This window comes from Opisthorchis viverrini (genome assembly GCF_000715545.1).
Source record: "Opisthorchis viverrini unplaced genomic scaffold opera_v5_153, whole genome shotgun sequence".
NCBI lineage: Eukaryota > Metazoa > Platyhelminthes > Trematoda > Opisthorchiida > Opisthorchiidae > Opisthorchis > Opisthorchis viverrini.
In genome coordinates this window covers 908,230-929,353 of record NW_008751810.1, presented here as the reverse complement: position 1 = coordinate 929,353, position 21,124 = coordinate 908,230, and the positions used below count along the sequence as shown (strand labels likewise).

At 44.6% G+C, this 21,124-nt stretch overlaps 3 protein-coding genes across 3 annotated transcripts in view; 2 read left to right on the top strand and 1 right to left on the bottom strand.

The window, feature by feature from the left end:
• Positions 1-1,468: 1,468 nt before the first annotated feature.
• Positions 1,469-14,208, top strand: T265_06991 (hypothetical protein; the record flags this gene model as incomplete). Its single annotated transcript, XM_009172408.1, has 3 exons — positions 1,469-1,635; positions 8,200-8,761; positions 12,788-14,208. 3 exons carry the CDS (start codon positions 1,469-1,471, stop codon positions 13,388-13,390), a joined length of 1,332 nt encoding a protein of 443 aa, XP_009170672.1.
• The window catches only part of T265_14186 (hypothetical protein), a gene marked incomplete at both ends in the record, with an annotated part of 15,039 nt that continues 6,712 nt past the window's right edge, over positions 12,798-21,124 (bottom strand). The window contains 5 exons of the mRNA XM_009172415.1: positions 12,798-14,085; positions 15,630-15,768; positions 16,447-16,602; positions 16,643-16,733; positions 17,828-18,039. Of these exons, the coding sequence (XP_009170679.1) occupies positions 13,961-14,085; positions 15,630-15,768; positions 16,447-16,602; positions 16,643-16,733; positions 17,828-18,039 (723 nt within the window). The remainder of the gene's footprint in view (positions 14,086-15,629; positions 15,769-16,446; positions 16,603-16,642; positions 16,734-17,827; positions 18,040-21,124) is intronic.
• T265_06990 (hypothetical protein) overlaps positions 19,430-21,124 on the top strand; it is a gene marked incomplete at both ends in the record, with an annotated part of 7,102 nt that continues 5,407 nt past the window's right edge. Inside the window, 2 exons of the mRNA XM_009172407.1 lie at positions 19,430-19,472; positions 19,555-19,687. Of these exons, the coding sequence (XP_009170671.1) occupies positions 19,430-19,472; positions 19,555-19,687 (176 nt within the window). The remainder of the gene's footprint in view (positions 19,473-19,554; positions 19,688-21,124) is intronic.

Genomic DNA, 21,124 nt, shown 5'->3' with positions numbered 1-21,124 from the left:
GAGGAGCTGGTAGACTTTAGGCCTCAGCTGGAAATATGGAATGCCTTCTTCAGAACTGTGGCATTTGGAGTCAAAGGTTCCGGCAAATTCCTTGACCCTCAGATGCTTACAGCCATTGATGGAAGGGTTAATCTGTTCTGTCGGGTGAGTGGCGGATATGTTGGAACTAATTATAAGAGAAGATGCGCTTTTTGCTTCGAGGAAGCTTCGTGAGTCCGGGCTGGTGCTGGTGTTGAGTTTTGGGTGTTGTCACTATAGCTATATATGCTTAACCAAATGGCAGTGGACCACGATGCTCCGACGTCTACATATGTCATAAGTGTTGATGAAACATGCGCGACGAATAGATTTGAGTAAATATTTTCAATAAAATTAATGGTTGGCACGAAAATACAAGCACTGACCCTTTTACATTACAAATAACGTTGGTTCCGGGCGCCCGGCAATGTGTCTTTGCGGAAACGAGCAGTTCTCTATTTGGCGAAAGCCGTTTATTTTCTAATGGAGGCGCCATGCAAACGGCATTAACTAAAGACCTTTGTCATGAACGATGCGGATGGCTGGAGTTGTGTCAAGCTTTGGTATCCATATTCGAAAGCACTCAGAAGGCAAGTGTGCATCATAAAACATACGTGTATTTCGGCCGCAGACACTTTTGTGAACGGCAAACATATTTAATTAAATAGCTTACCTTGATGATGCCACTTGTTCGGTTTGTGTTTTTCACGTTACAGAAAATGCTGTGCCGCAAAAACCCGCGATTTGTCCCCTGTCTCACGGCTCGCTGGCCGTCTGCCTCTATCTGTTGACTGTCTACGCTCAATCCCGGATGGTTCCCTTTGGTAATTTGACCGAAATTCGACTATGAGGGCTTGAAAAGAGCGGGCACATCATTCAGACTATCTTAAGTATGTCACACAGTGGGTGTTTGTGCGCGAATACGAGATACATGCATCGCACCCTAGGGAGGACGCCCACGTTCTAAACTAGACCTGTTCAGTGTTCACCTAGGTATGAGCCACCGATTAAGAATTTGCAGCCACGAATGTCAAGACTGCATTGTGATCTATTAGAGCTAACAAATTGACACAAACCTGTCTGCAAAATGACAAATACTCCATTTGATTGCTGTCACCTGCTTTGCATGTTAAATATGTTCCTCGCCTTTATCCATTTTTATTATGCGCCATTCCGTTCCAAATAGTGTGAAATATTACCCGTTCGCCACTGGCTTTTACGTGATTATAATTCATCACGGAAACGACAGCCCTTGCAAATGCTCTCAGCAACATACTTAGGCTGCATCTCGCCAGCCAGTCGGGGATCGAGCCGCATGCTAATTTTTCACATCCGCCAGGGTCTCTTTGCTGCATTGTACATGCAATGACTGCCAAGAAACTCCAATAAGGCGCTTCAGTTTTCCAGATTTAAGGTTCAGTTAATGAGTTTGCGCTAAAATTAACAGCCTATGTATGTATCTCTGGCGTCATTCTACCTGGAAACAACCCCAGGACCGATTGACGAAGGCATTTCGGACTTCAAGATCTGCCAAAATAAATCTGCAGCCAGCATGCATCAACCGAATGCTTCGAAGGTGGCACCAAGCGGTTGGACAGAGAGTAACACAATCTTCAGGTATATGTGTATGCTTTGATCCTTCCGGTAAAATAATCCGAGATCAGTGAAATGCCATAGCATTATGTAGTACGGATTTCTAACGTGTTATCAGAAGGCGGTGTGTGCAGTTTTCGCGACGATCATTCGGAATAACATTTGTCAAGTTACGAGGACACCGCCTTCCGCATTGGTCCCAGAAAGAATTAGGGTGTAAGTGTGTGCACCACGCATACTTCGCCTCAGCAAATGTACAATGGGCTCTCGCAAGTTCAACACATTTTTATAACTACGGGCGATTTCAAACATTAACCCACAATAGAGCGAAGCAAGGTGAGATATTGCTGATCGTTAGAAGCGAACCGAAATCAAATTCCCGAAAACTATGGTGTTTTCAGAGCTGCGAATTTAACGGTGAGTTAGGCTAATTCGGCTAAACATTCCCGTGGTATGTTGGTCATAGCATTTTGCTTGTGTGCAAACTTTCGAAGTCACTCACCACCGTAGCCTCGTACATGCATAACAATTTGAGAGATATTGCACGAAATAAGCCATTTGCGTATTTTAACGTTTTGCAGTGCTTTTCAAATGAGTGGTCTGTAGGTTATCTAATGTAAATTCTTCCAAGGTGGACATTGGATAAAGTAAGTAATCGTTACACTCCTCAAGCGTAACAAATTACGTAAATTCGTTCACAGAAATGCTACACAGCACTGTTTTTGTCGAGTTTGATTTGCGTTTAGGATAATGAACGAGGACAGCTTGTTAGGTTGGCAGTACTGATTAAATGGGCATCCCAGTGAACGACCTTCATTCTCATTGTGGGCAACTTGTCAGGAGATAAGGAAGCTTTTTCATGTACCCTCATGTGAATTACCAACATCTTGGGAGATATTATTTCGATTAAAAAGCACAACGTCAGTCAGCTTGGGAAAGTCATTAGGAACAACGATATCGCCGGAAAATAAGATCAAGCATTGACTTCCATCGCCGCGGACACCGAGACATCGCGCTGAGCCATAACAGCCATTACAAATGAACTTACTGCGGAAAGCAAACCTGGCGTGCGCTTAGACATGCAAATGTCTGGAAAGATTTTCAGGCGTCCGGCAAATACCATTAAATGCCAAGACATTGTGCAAAATTTCCTCGGTCTAGACTATGGATTCAGGGGAATTTGGGGTGTGCTCAAGGATCAGCAAGGTACAATATTTCGTTGAAAACTCGTCCAATTGGAGTTGTCTGTTGGCCATGAAAAATCGTTCACTTAAAAATAACTCATTTGTGCTTAGAAAACACAGGGAACTGCATTGCATATGGACATTTCAAAACGAAGTCGTCGTCCCGCAAGCATCATCGTCTCCCGCAAATCATTTGCGTAGAGTAAGCCGAAGAATATAATCACCCAAGTTTGATTTCTTAGAAGTATAATCAATGCATTTTGATTAGTTAGTAGTTTACGAGCAGACAAATTTTCTCCAGACATTTTCCGTATTCGGCGAATTTCGGACTGATAGCTCCAAAAAGTCCTTAGGATACGTTCAGCAGGGAGTGGGGCCTTCTGAGCCATTAGCACCTGATGCGTTCGAAGCCTTGGGCCAGCTTGCCATGCATTTGCCACACGTCAATTTCACAGAAAAACTTCATGAATTGGAATCATTATGCTCTGGATTTCGTTGATTTATTTGCAGTATTCCGGGTGGTCGATTTCTCCGCGTTGAAAAGTTATCGGTACATTCACTTCGTACTAAACGATTTTGTGTCATTCCCAACAAATGGATAAAGTTATCCTGAATTAATAAACAGGCGCGATGTCGTCCAGGGTTACACTTAGAACATTTCGCATTCAACATTGCAGCAGAATTTATTATCCACTGTGAAGAGATGACCCCACAGTGAAGTGACAATTTGTATGCCATCATTACACACTGGACTACAGTGAGAAAGAGGGTGGGAAATAATTCGCCCGGACGAACCACCAGCTCCGAATCGAAACTAAGCGGGCGCGGCGACCTTGCAACGTAGGAGATACAAACATCCAGAAAATGCATTTGTGAAATTTAGAAAGCAACAATGAATAATTTTCAGGTTACCACCAACATCCGATCCCCAGCTGTTACGGCATCAGAATCGGGTGCTGGGAAACCCCGAATATAATATCGGGTGGTCCGGGGACCGGTCCCCGGAAGTTTCAATGAGTGAGACCATCAGGGACCAACTCCTTGTTCATCTTTCGAACATCTGACCGAGAAATTTGGACACGCGTTCGCATATCTCTATGCTACAAGGTGGCTGGATCGAAGAGCTGCAATAGAACCATGGTCAGTAAACCCGGAATGCTTCGCAGCCTAAGGAAGTCACGAGTCTACATGTTCTCATAGGTACAGTTGGGCGCCCAATCCACTTTCCTCGAGGATTGTGGTAGAGTCACCAAATCTTACCCGAATGATTTACCTCAATTTGGTTAAGGATGAGAGTCCAAGATGACAGAAAGGAATACATGAAAACGCTTGTTTTCAAAGTAGAAGCCTTTATGCAGTGCTGGCATTGGTCATTACTCCAGTCATGACCAGATTCCCAGTACCAGGATCGTTTACCAGCTCATGATGGCCTGTGGAGCAATGACTCGCCAGCAGTTGCCGAGATTCCGGCTTGCTAAAGTTTGTGCTAACAAGAGGTTCACACTGTTTTTTCCTATGACAACAGCGTTCATGCAAGTGAGCTGAACTTTTAGCATTCCTGGATAACCTTAGCGTATTCGAATAAGTTGACCGGTCTATTCTCACCAACACAGTTGCAGATGAGAGAACGCCCCGATAGTTCGCGACAGGAAACAACGTATGTCTCCTTAAGCGATGACAAGGCGCAGGTGTTGTTGGTTCACCAGAAAAAAATCACTGCATTATTTCCAGCCCCTCAGTTCAGTAGTCGGTCTGATCACTCTAGGCAAGCGTTTTTTTGCACAAGCAACACAAAGGGTTGCAAAGCGCATCAACTCCTAAAAACGGGCTAAAGCGCACGTACAATGCATCGTATTTTGTGTTTTTAGCGACATCATTCCGGATATTTGGAAGCCCTCTGGAAGTGCAATTCGTGAACAGCATGCCGCGGAACTCAACTGTGATTGACCGTCAGGTTCACATTTCCGGCCAATCAGAGCTTGCCGTGATCCTGGGCCGGAGCACGATCAACCATATGCGCTTTAGGCAGTTGCGGCGGCTAACTGCGAACCCTAAGGCGGATTGCCCCCGTGCATTGTACGTGTCTGACATTTTGATTGATTTATTTGTAAGTATTAATCATCTACAACCTTGTTTATTGGGCGTCAGCCCATGAATTTTCTCCCTATTTTCCATCCACAAAAATCGTCGTGAACATCTGCCTTCGGAGAATCGTTGCCCCCTGGTGCTTCCACAGCATTCATACTACACCTGGCAGTCGTCCTGTCCTTAGGCATTCTCGGTGCACCCACGAGGTGTAAGGTGGTGGACATTTAGTCACTCATAACGCCGCGTACTCTTCAAGAGTAGGCACTGGAGCTTGTGGAGCGTTTTACTCATCTCGGCCGTTACGTTAATTAGTTAATCCGAATTCAGATTTCACAGTGATAGATTGGGTTATTGTGTAAATCTCCAAGGCTTGCTAATTTGGGACGCCTACGGTGCCAAAACATCATATACCCGAATATCAGGGAGCGTGTGTACCAGACTAGCGCACGACCTGACACTCCTATTATTTTATGGTTTTAAGGCGGAGAACTATCAGTTTTGAATACCTGTGTTGCGATGTCAATAATGGTGATTCCCAGGGAAGCGTTCGATGTGCCTTCTACTGTCGGTCGAACCGGAATTTACGGCAGTGGTGGTCTGTGTGCCGCAGTGGTACACCGAGACATGCTGGAGTCTCTGTGACATCCACCGAGTTCTTCATACCAGATTAGTTTGTGAATACAGTTCTGACGAACAGTCCGATGATCGTCCGGGTTGGAATGCGTGCGGCCAACTGTTACTTCAAAACGTTGTACTACATTGGTAGTAAGCTGCTACTCATCCTTTAGGAACTTGAGCCGAATATCTTGGTTATTTGCCTAAGCGTCCTTTTGTCTAGATGTGGGGCGCACTGACAGTACCCAAGCCCGCGTACAAACACCTCTAATAAATATAATGTCATGCCATATCGGCCGTCGCGTGATGCCTTGTTCTTCTCCTAGCGACGGCGTCTGGATTTCGGGGTGAGATGGCTCAGTTGTTAGAGCGCGGATTCACTGATCGGAAGGTCGGTGGTTCGAACCCGACTTCTGCCTCTCGACTTCCCCTGTCTAGGATTGGGCGACCTGGCAGTATCCCAGACTTCATGCCTCTTTCTGGTGGCTTGGCGGTTAGGCGCCGAAAGGCTGCTACAGCTGACCGATTTTTTCCTTCAGTTTGCTCACTTGACTTGCTGTACAAAGCAGAGCTATCTAGCTAAGACACGCTACTGTTGAGGCCTCCCCTTTTTCACATATTCATTCTCTTAACACACCCTAGTGTTAGTACTTGCTCTGTAGATGGCATCTCCAAGGCTAATGGCATTGTGAGGCCCCAATCACACTCGGCTGCAAATTCTGCTTGTCTATTTTCAGTTACAATCCAAAAAACGGTTGAGGTTTCGATCACGCAGCGAGCAACGCTAATATGCGCGGACTGTGATGATATACTGTCCCCAGCTATGTTGCCTGATCCCGGCTCCTAGTACAGTGGAATAGTAAGAAGACGAAAGCTTGGTCCAAACAACAGGCAATTGTGGAAAAATGGCTATATATATCCATAGTTTGACCTTGAAAATGCACACACATGTTACAGAGTTTATGGGAGTATTAATATCCCCAACACCCCTGTTGTGAAGAGTCAGTAACGAGCTCGACTTGGGTCGACCTGGATACGTTGCGGCTGGCGGCTCCACCCCCTAGGAAGAAGTGTTGGATCAACTACTGAGCTGCCGGTCACACTCTCCTCTTTCGACGCTGTCTCAGTTTTCAGCTCAAAAGCATCGAGCAATATGTCTAACTGTACGTTACTCGAACATACTGGAGTTTTTGGCGTGCTGTTCAAGCCGGGTTGGATTTGATGTCTGGTCCAGGTGTCTTGACCAGCCAACACGTCGTACATCACACTACCGACGACAATTGGGGCTACCGATGTGGAGTACAACAATGGAGGGAGGACAACTTGTCGTTCGAGGTGCTGGAGTTCTGTGTCGACCTGTGGCAAGGAGACACAGGGACCGGTCTCTTGGGGCGAAAAACTGAGGTAGCTTCCGGTCGAGGTCGAAGCGTTACTTGTGTGGTGGTTAAGGCTCGAATGCATTAGCGAAGCGCCGAATGATATCGCCGGATTGATCTGGAACAGCAGCTGAGAACCGACCGCATTGCAGACGGAACTCATTGGGATATCTGCTAAATCAAGACGGTCAAACCAGTCAAGACCAAGGAGATTCGATTCGGCAGCTGTCACGTAACACAACCCAGCTTACACTGTTGTTTGAGCAGTGCATCTACTTAGGCGGGATCGATCACGGTTAGACCGAAACATCTCGTCGCCAAAATGTCATTTATCTGAACGGATACGACCAAAGATTTCGTGCGACTTGAAGACAAGCGCGCAAATCCCCAGCTTTGACGCGATTGCAACCAGTCCCGGCGCATAGAGAAGAAATGGACCTTCAGAGGGGAGCTTTTCCTATTCAACCAAAAGCGAAGCACAAAGAGAACACTGGTCAACAGAACAGAAGCGTGGTCCTTCCGAAAAATGCACAGCATGGCGTAAAAGTAATGGCTTTTGAAGATACTGATATTCCCAGCAAAGTCAAAGCGCAAACACTTTTGAATAAACTGACTAGCATTATACCATCTTTCGGTGTGCGCCTCGCACCTAAAACCCACAAAGTATTGTTCCGGAACTTGCAGTCTTTGTGCATGCCCCTTGCAGTTCAAGAAGTTGCGAAGAATTTCACCTACTTCGGTAGTTGTATTAGCTCCAATTGGAGTGTAGCTGATGAATCCAGTGTGCAAATTCAAAGGTCCCAATCATGTTTGGTAATTTGCGTCACTTGTGGCGTATCGTTCAGATCAAGGGTCGCTTGCACCACGTTATAATAAGAGTTGTGCTGTTGTGTGTTCTTGAGACGTGGCCCTTGTGAACAGACGATGTGAAACGTCTTCAGGTTTCAGAAGCGTCGTTAGTGGTGCATGACGTCAAAGAATTTGTAACCAAGTAATTAGGGACTGTGCGTCCGTTTGTGCAGCAGGCATTTTAGTGGTGGAATTCCGAGCTGCACCGATAACTGAATTCAGCCATCAATGTGGCTGAATTTGTTTTTTACTACCAAATCCTTTTTCATATTATTTTGTATAACGTCGATCTGAATGACTTCTTCACTGGTAGTCTTAACTCCTACCTCACAGCTGTTCAAAGTGTCAGCCAGTTAGCGAACGAGCTTAACTACTTGATTATTACGGTATTTTCTTTTCCTCTTTAGACATTTTGCTCTTTATAGTTGGACAATTTTCGGGCACCCAATGAAACTGCGTTTCTTCTCCGGTTTCAGAGGATCAGTATTGATGCGTCTTCATCTTTCGAGGCGATATTACTCGTTTTCCAGAGTCCCCAGATCCAGAGAAGTCGTACTACTTACAGGAGCACTCGGATTGCCTTTGGCAACGGGACTAGGAGTTTTCTGCTTCACCCGAAGTTTACACCACCATAAGATGAATTCCGTTAAAGAACTGGAGATTAAGGATCCGGAGTTTTCGGGATTTCGATTACTTGTCTGTAAACCTCCTTATATCGAGAATGCTGAGATGAAACAGTACTTTTTGCTGCCTGGTGAGATAGCCAGAGGCGCCGAAGAGGCACGCCTTGCATTGCGTGATCGTCTGCATCCTGAAGATGTTATAGTTGCCAGCTATCCTAAGTCAGGTACTACTTGGTTATCGGAGTTGGTATATTTACTCGTAACCAATCTGAATTGGTCAGCGGCGGCTGCGCACAATCTGGAGGAACGTGTGCCTTACCTTGAATATGTGTGGCCCGGGCCTATCTCTGTGGCCCGGCGAGCTGTTCCACGAATAATCAAAACGCACCTCCCATTTACGTTTCTACCTGAAGAGGTGAGTTTATCATAGCACATTTATGCCGTTGTATTTAATACAGCTCGATCGAATTTTTCGTAAACTTCATACCTAACTTATTGTCATCCCTAACTTACGTATCTAGGTCATGCTTCAGTTGAACTATACGAAAGAAATGTCTCCTTTGGAAGTATTTTTCATCCACGTGTCGTTTCTGTGTGCAGCGGACGATAATTAATTGCTTCTTATGAATAGGGATGAGTAGATAGTATATCAGTTTCCAAATAGTCTCATTTTGTTTTGGTGAATAGACCGATAAAAATGGCCGTGAGACACCATATTTTAGTTTACAGTGTTCCACCTAGCTGAGGATCCTTCCTGCAGCAATTCCCTTCGCGGTGGAGCCGTGCGTATGTACATGTCGATCCCGTTTATGACCATCCTTTTGATGCGACCGACTTTACCAGTTTTTATGGAGGTCGTCATAACGAGGAGTTACCGTATTTTGCAGCGAAATAGATTAGCACTAGCACTCATACTTAGCCAAACCTAACATTACCATGCAAATTGTTTATTGTGTGAGAAATCGGGGGTTAGATTAACCCTAGTTATAGATGACATGAAACTGAGTGTATTTCGTCAACTGCGTGCGATTCCGTTTTCAAAAACGTGAGGTTGATGGAAGCTGGGATACTACACCTGCCTGACGAGCTCCAGGAAGAGCGAAGCTGAACTGTCGAAGAGTAGCATAAGTAGTGTGTTCTGCCTGTACAATATACTCAGATATCTCGAATCGATGAGGCGGTCCTTGTGCAGCATACTCAGTTGAGGAGTACCATAAGCGATAGATTCAGCTTGCGTTCACCTGAGTCCACGGTTGAAACCACAGTGGTGTGCAAATGAATGTATTTCGCAAACTGCGTCCAATTTGGGTACAAATAAGACACGTTTGATCAGAACTCGGGGACTGCGCTAAATATACAACGAAAGTTTCAGTGAGTGTTCTGTCAACACCTGAGTGATTTGTAAATTATTGTGTATCGTCAATCTACAAGGTATCTCTCCATAATTGTGGCTCATCGGTTGACCAAGTGCATGAATTCACTATACGCGTTTTTTTTCCAATGACTTAGTTTTTCTTGAATTATCAATAGTTCTTCGGCATATAGGTAGAAAAGGCAGTGTTGACGTTTAATCCATCTAGATTTCTAAGTTGTCATTTCCGAAATAGGAGGAGCGCAAAATAATTATCTTGCTTCTAATCTAATACTTATCCTTGAGCGGTGTTTTTTGGCTTGATGTTCATTCAACCAAAGCACAGCAAAACCGAGTTTTGAAGTAACCAGTTGACTGAACAAGAAAGTTTGAAACAGTTATCAAATGAGTCTCTCGACCTATACCAAGTACTTTCCGAAAAACAATGATTTCAATATTACTTCATTGAATTTTTGATGCACTAAGTGCTTCTCAGTTAGTTACTGGTAAGCTATTTTGACAACCGATTATTACTAGCATTCTTGTATTCTCTTTTCCATCACTGAGAGCAATACAGCAGTAATACATACTGTTGCTTAACTACCGTGCAACTGTGAGGGAAGAAAGTCCTAGTAAAGAGTGGAAAGAAAAAGGAAGGGTAGGGACTCGGTATGAATAAGCCCTGTCCTTAAGGAAGACGACCAAGGATAAGGTGCCTACACCTTTGGGCAGCAACAAAACAACAAACTAAACATGTCGGAGTAGAGCGCCAATTCTGTCAAAGTACAACCATGGCTTATGCAGCTGTCAAGGTGCGCAAACCGATCGACAAACTAAAGCTCTCACTTAGGAAGTTCCAAAGAAGCACAAGGGAGAGGGAGAATCTTGAAAATTGTACTCTGAAGGTGCAAAATGCATGCCGAAAAATGGGATCACCTCCGCTATTCTGTTTAAATTTGCGCGGACATAATCGTCCACATAATTCAAATCCATTAATCTCCTCCAGGCGTGATTTCCTCGCCTACATTCAGGGTTCATTGAAGTGTGCACTCCACAATGACGTCAACGACAAGGTTAAACAAAGGAGGGTATAGCAGCAAAGCATTGGTTTCAAACACGGATGTCATGCTATAAATGATGATGGCGAAGGGAGAACCCTGGCAAGCTGCACTGGCTGTCAGGAAACTCCTGTATAGTTCATTGTACACCCTAACCAGAATTGTGGGAATACAAGGCACAAAGAATGCTTACAAACTTTAAGGGCATCTCCCTCTTATCAAAAGTACTTAAAAGAACTAATCTGCCTACGGAGTCGAAGATTGCACAGTGCTCCTCAGCTTATCAGCGTAGACAGGACTTAGTGACGAAAGCTTAATCAAAAATGAACAAATTTCACCTAACTCGAGGTTGCTCAGTGGTTTACTGGCCGGAAGATCCGTGTTTTGAACCCAGCTGTTGCATCTCGATTGATCCTGTCTAGGCTTGAGCAGCCTGGCAGCATCTCAGCCCTCATGCTTCCTTCGGGTGAAATGGCAGCTAGGCACCGAAATGGTTTACAGCTGGACGATTTATTAATGGATTATAGAATAAATAATTGCATGAAGTGAGTGGAACTTTCATCTGAGAAATCGTCACCTAAGGAGCCGGTCAAGACTTGGCCACGTGACGTGGTTTCTGTGATTGGAGGATGAACGGCGCTATCCCGTTTAAATGAAAGTTAACCACACTGGTGTTCAACTGCTTTTGATGACCGGTAAGATTACAGAGGAAGTATATTCCAAATGACCAATCCCATAGAAGGATACTAGATACTCTTGGGAAATCATACAACCACAAGGCGAAGCACCACCTCAGTTGCGAACCGGTGACAAAACGTCTGCAGGCTAGTTGTCAAGCTCGGCAAACGGATCTACGGCCACCTAATCAACCACTAATCTCCAGCTCTTTTCATGAATCAATGGCCCCTTGGTAACCAAACTTTTTCACACCCTTCATACTTAGGCCGAAAAGTACTAGTTCCGTAAAAAAAAGCGTTCAACTGTAGCACCCTTCCGGTGCCTAGCTGCCATGCCACCCGAAGGAAGGACGAGGGCTGGGATACTGCCAGATTGCCCAGGCCTAGACAGGGAAGTCGAGTGGCGGAGTTCGGATTCGAACCACGAACCTTCCGGTCAGTAAATTCGCGCTCTAACCACTTGGGCCATCTCGCCATCTCAGTTCCATACATTTATCTGACCAAGCAATCGGCAAAAAAACCTGCATCTCCAGCAATAGATCTTGGTTTATGTGGGAAAACATTAAAGTAAATTGGCTTGTCTAGACGGGATGAGATACAATGGAAGCCAAGAGGCGTGTATCGAACAGTATGAGACGATTTAATAAAATGAGTTGTTTGACGTAACTTAGAGGACGAAGGTGAATTCGCGAAATACACCCAGTTGCAAACTAATTTGGTCATTTCAGACACCTTTTCAAATCCCTCATAAATAATATACTCCGCAAGAGGCGTAAGCGCAGCTTGTGCCATTTTATCTGCCACTGGGCAGATTTGTTGCTACTCGTGTTAGAACAGTGTGTACACAAAGTAAGGTTCCTTTTAAACGTTCCTGTTTTGATTTGTTGCAAAAAGGATCGAGTGGGAGTGTGACTCGCTCAACTCGGCTAGACGGCCAGCTATGTGGGAAATACATTAAACCGCCTCATATGTGGGTTATCCGCCGTAGGCAACTCTGCATAGGTCGGTATAGTATTTTCACAGACATTCATGATGTGCGATGGGACAGCGCACAAATCACACTAGAGCTGGAAAAACCCCGAAGGACGGGTTCTCGACACCAAAGTATCTTGCTGGACATACTTAGCCATATGTCTTGGCTGGTTTACTTAGCTTATGGTTTTTCATGGGAAACTGCTTACCGCGCAGGTATTGCTCAGTAGTACAAAACTGCTACTCGTGACTACAGTGGACCTTTAAAAAAATCGACAGTACAAAAGCAAGACTATAAGACAGTGTTCACTGTATTGGTTCAAATAATCTGAAATTTGTCACCTCTTCCGTTTTATAACTTGTCTCCCCCTTTCATCACCCAGGTTCAGTTAGGGAAGGCCGCTCGTCTGATCTACATTGTACGTGACCCGCGTGACGTGGCTGTATCTTATTACCATTTCGCCCGGTGTTTCATCCCTGCTGGTTACCGCAACAAGGAAGGACTTCAGGGTTTTGTTGAGCGATTTCTGCAGGACAAACTACCATATAGTCCGTGGACGGAGCATGTCAAAGGATACCTAATGGCAGCTGCAACAAGATCCGCAAAAGTTTCGCCCAGAGTTCTTATTGTCCGCTATGAGGAATTGAAGTGCGACCCGATGAAAACTGTCAGAAAAATCGAAGAATTTTTGCATCAAACAAAAAATCCAAATCCAACACCTCCAGCGCGGAAGTTGACAGACTCTGAAGTTACTCAAGTCGTTCAACACTGTTCCTTCGAATCAATGTCCAAAAACCCAAGTACAAACTTTTCATGGCTACAGGAGCTCGGGCTATGGACTCCTTATACGAAGTTTATGCGCCGGGGCCAAATTGGGGATCATCAAACATCTATGCACCCAAAACAGGCTGAACTAATCAAGAGGAAAGCATTAGCAGAAGGCCTAGGTTGGACCTTAAAAGAAGTTGTTACCTCATCATCGTGATGTCCACGTCAACAAAGTCAGCGAGTTTAGCAACATACCTCATACTACGAGGAGCATCGCGGTAACCACACACTACAAAACGCAACTGTAGTAAACTAAGTGAACCGACTCATCTCACCCAGGTTACTAAATGGAAGGCTGACGGAAAACAGTCGGACGGTGAGAAACCGTATCATAGACAAGGCATTCAACGGTATAACACTCGAATTCGGAGAACCGAACGGCCAATGGGCTTGCGCGTAACCGAACCACAAGGCATGATTCGTGCACTGAACAGAAAACATGGTCACTTTGGTCTGGATCAGGTCTCAAATAACCATTCATAAATGAACAGGTGAAACCGCATGCATACTGCCGTAATCTCGGTGACAGCAACAGCCATTTCGCCATTTTTGCAATGTAATTTTCAAACTGACACGGAATTTTCTAATCTGTCTACATTATTGAGCCAAAGTGTTGTTTTGTGTTTTATGCAAGAACCATTAACAAAATCACACCCCTGATTCCCATCCAGTAGAATACATTTGCTGTGTATTCACAATTTATTCACAAAAGAATTGCTGGTAGAAGTCAGTCAGTCTTTTGCGCAGAGAAACCGCCGAACGCCCAGTGAATTAGGTGGGCCACGACTAGGACGTTAACACTATTGCCTAGGAGGCGGATGCGCTGCTTTTCGGTGACGTCTTCTGGAAAAGCTGAAATAAGTGGGAAAACAATTGAACCAATACGAGTTGAAAAATGGTGAAATTCAGTATAGCATAAAAGTATTGCGTCAAAGTACGGTAAGTGAAGTTAATCTCCTGTTACGCTCGTGATATGGACAGATCCTGGTGGTTTCAACTAATAATCTTCAAAACGTCAGGAAAATTCGCTATTTTAGCCACAACGTACCTAGTCGTACTGGTATGTCACCCAAAAACAAGCCTGCTTCGCTTACTAAACCTGATGAAACGTCCTCAGAGAAGCCATTGCTCAGCGAAATTCGGGTTGTACGTAGGTCCCATCAAAGCGACACGGATTTCAGTTTGGACGGAGCGAGTTGAGCAAATCGAATCGGCCGGTCACTCAGAGAAGTAGGGATCAGGCGATACGCTTCACCCTGACCATTATTGACATGATCAAGCGGTTACGAAAAGACCAACAGACAAGGTTGTAGGGGATGAATAAGTTAATCACAACTTTTTAGCTGACGAGCGAATAATTGTGTTACGAGGGGATTCCTTAGTTCTGGAAACAGGAGGTTCAATTATATAGCATCGACCTAAAGACATTCAAACTATCACCCGAGGTCCATAAGGAAAGCAGGCATCCTGGGTAGCTCGGTAGAGCATCCATCCAGTCGATGACTCAAGTTTGCCCCCAGTCTGTCTTTTCGCTCATACTATGTGTACTTGGATTTCTAACTTCAAAAAGTAGTGCCCTATGGAAAAAACTAAACCTCGCAACATTCAGCGCTATTGTCGCTTTCAAGCAAGACAGATCCAGAATGAGGCGAGAAAATAAGCTCAGATTTTTGGCTCAGCGAGTAATACGTTTTTGAACAAACGAACCACATTTGCACCGAATACTTTAGACGTTGCAAATTTCGATTCTGAATGGTCTGAACCAGCTGTCTCTGGAGACACTCCGATACGATAAAGGGAAACAGAAGACAGACATTCGAAATTTATCCGGAATCTGATATTCAAACTCGGTCTTCTTCGCATACATAAGTTTTCAAGCTTGTACACTCCGCAATCCACACATGAAGCCCGAAAAAACTTCATGAATCGACCGAAAATGTTGACAGACATACATCGGCTATTATTTACCAGTCAGTTAAGTAGAAGTTTTTCAGCATGGAGTGTCATAAACTCAAAGTACTTATTCATTCGATTAAACAGTTTCTTCTCTTTTACGAAGCACGCTCCTTGGGGTGTCACAACCCAAGCAGTGCGAACAGTCTTGGGAGCGACTAATTTCATCCTATACTGGGGGGTGCCAGGGCAATGTGCAGGTCGAATGGACTAAAGTTTTCGAGAAGCGGTCACCGGAAGGTCAGTCGCCACGCTTTCTATCACTTGTCCGGAAAAGATTTGGTAGTTGTGCTACAACTGTTCTTCTGGCGAGTAGGAAGCTCACGTACACAGAACAAATAGCTAGACGACGGAGATGAAGTGCCGCATAGTTCCCGGCTTAATGTATGGATTAAAATGATAGTTGTGTTTGGAGTTTACATGGTGAAATAGGTCCGACTTACTATAAGTCTGGGGAAAACATAAGAGGTTTGCCACTTCGCGAGAGTGGAAAAAGCGTAACTGCAAGCGTTTTGCAAGGGACATCTGAGTTTCTGGGTCACTTCGGGCAGTTATCCATTGGGCGTTGATTTCTTCACCTGTCTGGCAAAGAACAAATGACAGTTCGAAACATATGCTGAATGTCAAACAAAATTGCAAGAGCAGCCGATGTCGTGCAAGTTATGATTTCTGAGCGTTTCAACAACCCTGGTCGCGTGACGACGCAAATCTACAGCAGACACACTAGTTCTCGAGACGGCGTACTTGAGTAGTGAAAACAATGACAGCTCTTTTCTCTATCACCCTTATGCATGAATGAATGCAGAGTCGGCCGTCTTTTCAGGACTACACTCTGTGCTTTTCGAGTGACTGGGTTTGTAGTGAAATCAAAGCAGCCCTCTTAGAAGCCTAAAGGGTCGTACGGGGTATGTGTTTCCGAGTGGATATTGCGAAAATCGCCCCAAGCCGCTCGGGCCTAAGTTTACACGGAACAGTTCCAAAAAGTTGTGATAGAATAGCTGCGGTAGATTTTGTTCTTTTCAACGGATCATCCAGCTATAACAACCGGTGCCTAGCTGCTATACCACCCGGAGGAAGAACGAGTTCTGGCATACTGCCAGGTTGCCCAAGCCTAGACAGGGGAAGTCGAGAGGCGAAGGTTGAGTTCGAACCACGGACCTTCCGGTCAGTAAAATGGCACTCTAACCATTTGGGCATCTCGCCTTCAACTTCTTCAGCTACTCAGAAAACACCACAGCGTGTATAAGTTGGCATACTTACCAGAGGGTCTGTCGCAGTCTGTAGGACAGAGCCCGTGCCTTCAATCCGTTTTTGGTAGCCTTTTGTGAAACAACGGGACTTATGATCACAAGGACGAACAATGTCCAGGACGTGAAAATATCGTCTCAAGCAGCTATCGTCCAAAAAGTCTAAGTTCTGAAATAAAGAGTGGTGTAACTGAGTAAATCAAGATTACTGAGTGTTGTTGGTGTTGAGTAAGGTAGTCTGAAATCGGTCGGCAGTACGGTAGGTACTCGTCGAAGTTCTCGTCCGGTTTGGTTATATGACTGAAACACACGCACAGATGGGTGAAGATGTCGGCAGAAGAATAAACACGTTTGAGTAGCAAGAAATGACATTCAAAACAGGACCGAATAGGGTGTATACACTATGAAGAATCGACAGACTGCAAGATTCGCACGCGTGTAAACGGCTCGTGTGCGTGTTGTTCAAACTGAAAAGTTTGAGCAACAACAGTCCGACGGCCATAATAACAGTCCACAATGCTCGTGAATCCAAGATTTGTTTTTCTTTCGAACTTTCGGTATGTGGAGAAATAAAAGCTCAATCTTCTTCGACAGCCCGCGACCGGTTTCGCTCTTCTTGGGGCTCATCAGGTGGGCGCATTTCCCGAGTTTCCGTCAATCTTATGTTCTACTTGAAACCAAACTAAACAAAATTGGCGAGTATACACTCATTTGCAAACAAATCTGGTTTTTAGAGAGAGACACTCGGAACCCAGCTGAACCTCTCGTTTGTGATGTTTCCAGGCTACTGAATGTGCTTCACCAGGCCGCCTCATGTTTCGGTCGCTACAATTTAGCAACCTTATGAGTACTGCATTACGAATTTACATGCATCGCGATATGTCGAATATCGTAGCGTCGGAAACATGAGGCGGCCTGGTGCAGCAAATTTAGTTACCTGGAAACATCACAAATTAGAGACTTAGCTGGGGTCCAAGTAAGTCTCTCGAAAAACCAAATTAGTTTGCAAACGAGCGTTTTTCGCTAAAGCTCAATCTTATCACGATAACTTGCTGGAGTTTCCAATGAATCACCTTATGTCTGTCTTTAGCACGACGACGTATTTGCATAAAAAGTAGTAATAGTGAACAGAGCTTGGGACGTTAAAGAATTAATTCCGTGCTGTACGAAAATGGTTTTATGAGTCTTACTACAAACGACGTATGAATCATTGATAGATGCAGCTTTTCGACAAATGAGTCAGAACGTGAATCAACACACTATTTCCTTTCACAAGAAAGCTATACAGGAAACTAACATGTAAACAGATAGCCCGACATGTTCCCCTTGTAAAAACTTGTGGGAGAACATTGGAAACACAGGATAATCAGAAACACCATAAGTAAGGTACGAACTTCACATGACCGAGACAAACAGGGCACTCGCAACCGGGAAGTGGAGGTAGGTCCGCTGGGGGAACGATATGAATGGTGTTGGCGTGGCTCGAGTCGTGTACGTGTGGTGCGAACAATCCAGAAGAAGCACTGTCTGAGGAAGAGCTCGCCACCAAGTAATATCGCAAACGGCAATTGGGAACACCGAATTGTAACGGGGTGAGCAGAAATTGCTAATTGGAAGAAAGAATAAAGCAAAAAGGTTAATTTGGTCGGGCAGTTTTTTTCAACAATCAAATACAATAGTAGTCGAAATCCGGGGGCATTAGATGTCCGGCCCTCAGATACCAGGTGGGATTAGAAGTTCAGGACGTGTGAACTAAGCTTGTTCTACAGAACCGAAATGCTATACCATCCCCATACCACTTATAAAACACTAACAATTACTCATAGGATCGACCGGCGATGTGTCTCGAGGAAATGGTCAATACAAGTGTGTGCATCTGTGCTATTCAGGGTGTGACGTTGTACACTTCATGCGTACAAGTCACTTAGCCATCTGTAATTACAAATTGTATTTGGTCCAAATTCCGGATGTTCAAACCTTCTTGAGATTCATGAACTGAGAACCGAAAATTACTTCCAGCGTGGGTTAATCGAACTTCATGCCTCCCCATTGCTTACGACCACCGTCAGCCTGAAGCAATTACAACATGGCTTTACCGAGGAGAAAATACATTTTCGGTTCCAAATAACGGGGCGGGATGGATTGGGTTGATAATCACGATCACCAGGGATTCATCCTACACATCGCCCTCCGAAGGTTTTTTTTCCTGTGCCCGATCTTATCTTCCGCGTTAGTAGATTTCGCGTTTGGTGTTCCCAGTTAGCATATTGTGGTTTGTTGCTGTGTGCTCCGATTTCGCTTGTTCTTGAGCAGCTCATTGATAAGAAACGTAAATCCTGAACTTTATTCACATCAAGTTGGTACAGCACTCCTCTTCTATAAAGACCCCGAAAAAACAAGCAAATGCGGTAGTACTACAACCTACATGTCTGTAGGTTGAGAAAATAACAACAGGTATCTGGTGTTACAATGAATAGCCATATGGAATGGATGCCAGTAGATGGGCAGAGCGGGAGTATGGTTTTCAAGTGTCCCTTTGGTATGTCAAAATACAGGGGTCTCAGTACAGTGAGAATCCGCTTGAAATTTCGCCCAAGATAACCAGAACTGCTGCCTGCATGGATACATAAGGGACGTTTTTTACAGCACCATTAGAAAACTGTGCAATTTTCGGTCCATTTGCTATTGTTACCCAACTGTACTCTCCTTGCGCGATATTATAAATCTTTGCAATTTGCCAAGTCTACCTTTATAGGGGCGGCGTTGATTATAATTCCGGTCTAATTTCACTATTTACGTTGCAACTATTCTGAATCCTTTGTTATTTCCCTTTTCACATTGAACACCGGCAGGTAAATTTTAGATATTCGATTGTTTTTAGCCTTTCTGTTCGAATTATCTACATAACACTAACCAGAAATAAAAATAAAAAGATAATCGTTTGGCTGTAACACCTTTTCGGTGCTTAGATACCATTCCACCCAGAGGGTGGGATAATGCCAGGTTGCCCAAGCCTAGACAGGAGAAATCGAGAGGTCAGTAAATTCGCGCTCTAACCATTGAATCTCCCCCCTCAAGTCTACAAAAAACCACCGTATTCCATCTCCATAACTTCATTCAGCTCTAACACCCTTCCGGTATCTAACTGCCATGCCACCCAAAGGGAGTACGAGGGCTAGGATATTGCCAGGTTGCCCAAGCCTAGACAGCGGAAGTCGAGTGCCAGGTGTCGGATTCGAACCACGGGCCTTCCGGTCGGTAAATTCGCGCTCTAAACACTTGGGCCATCTCACCCCCTCTCCATAACTTGCCTGAGAATGATCGACGCCTGCCCGTTTCAATCTGTGCCGTGACATCCAACTCGATTTCTTAGGGGCGATCGCCGCCTTGCTAGAGCTGTCGCTGTATCTACCATCCTAAGGTATGATACCGGCTGGCACATCTGTCGAATTTGGTTACTTTTTGTGAAGTGTACTGTTCTTATTGTGCATCACTTGAAAAAGTCGATTCTTGGTTCATCGCCCTTGTTCAAGTCGTTCTTTCCATAGGGTAACCGCTGCAAGCGTTGGGCGACTCTCATGTTTGGCTGGTGTCAATTCTGACAATCCATATAAATTAACGTTTTTTTCATTTTCCTGCTGAAGCACAACGAACCACTAAGAATCACGACAGACACACTCCTTTGCATTTGGTTTTCACGTGGGACACCTGAATATCTCGTTTATTGTGTTCTTCAGCTGAACAGGATGCACCAAGCCGCAACGTTTTTCGGATGGTACGATATGTGAGGTGCCGCAATATATAATATGGACGTAGAACACTACTGTGCTCAATTTTGGTCCAATTAAAGATTATTGTTGACAGTAACTCGGGGTCTACGCCTAAGTGATGAGCCCCAAGAAGGGCGAAACCGGTCGTGGGCCGTCGAAGAGTTTTCAGCAGCCTTATTAATATTCCGTTCCTATACGTGATGAATTAAATTCACCTACTAAGGACATGTTATGAAGTGTTCAAAGCGGGAAGCAATACAATCATGAAAGAGGAGACTACCATACTGGTTATTAAAGTATTCAGTGAACCAGCCATACTCACTATCGCGCATTGAACCAAGTGCAAGTACGCAAAAATTAAACTGCAGGAAGCCGTGTATGTAAGCTGGACAATGTGGTTCGGGTCCATGATAGGTGACAGATGGCCACATAACAACGATTTGACTGTCTCAGCACTAATTTCATTGTTCATTCTCCGGTGGCGAGTGATAATTACCAACCCATAAAGTTTACTGTGCCTGATTCAAGTATACGGCAGATCGAGTTTGCCTGGCCGTAAAGTAGCCGATGGGGGGTGACGATTTCAGTGGTTTTTACACGAAAATCTAAAACCTTTCCTCTTCAAAAGCTCACTTCTGTTACTTCCACTCTATCGAGACCCCGCACCGCCCGAAAAACACGGGTCCCTACTGAGCCTGACTGCAATAAAACCATGGATAAAGAACAACCTGATAGGGAAAATTAAGGGGAAAGTTAAGTCCTGCGGAAAGCAGTGGGTATCAGGATAGCTATGTTACTGGGTATCTGAGCAGTGTTTGGACATCATCATCATCATCAATGACAGCAACATCAGTGTTGGCACTGATGCTTCACTGCCGTACAACCATAAAGTTCGTTTAGTTATATATATATATATATATA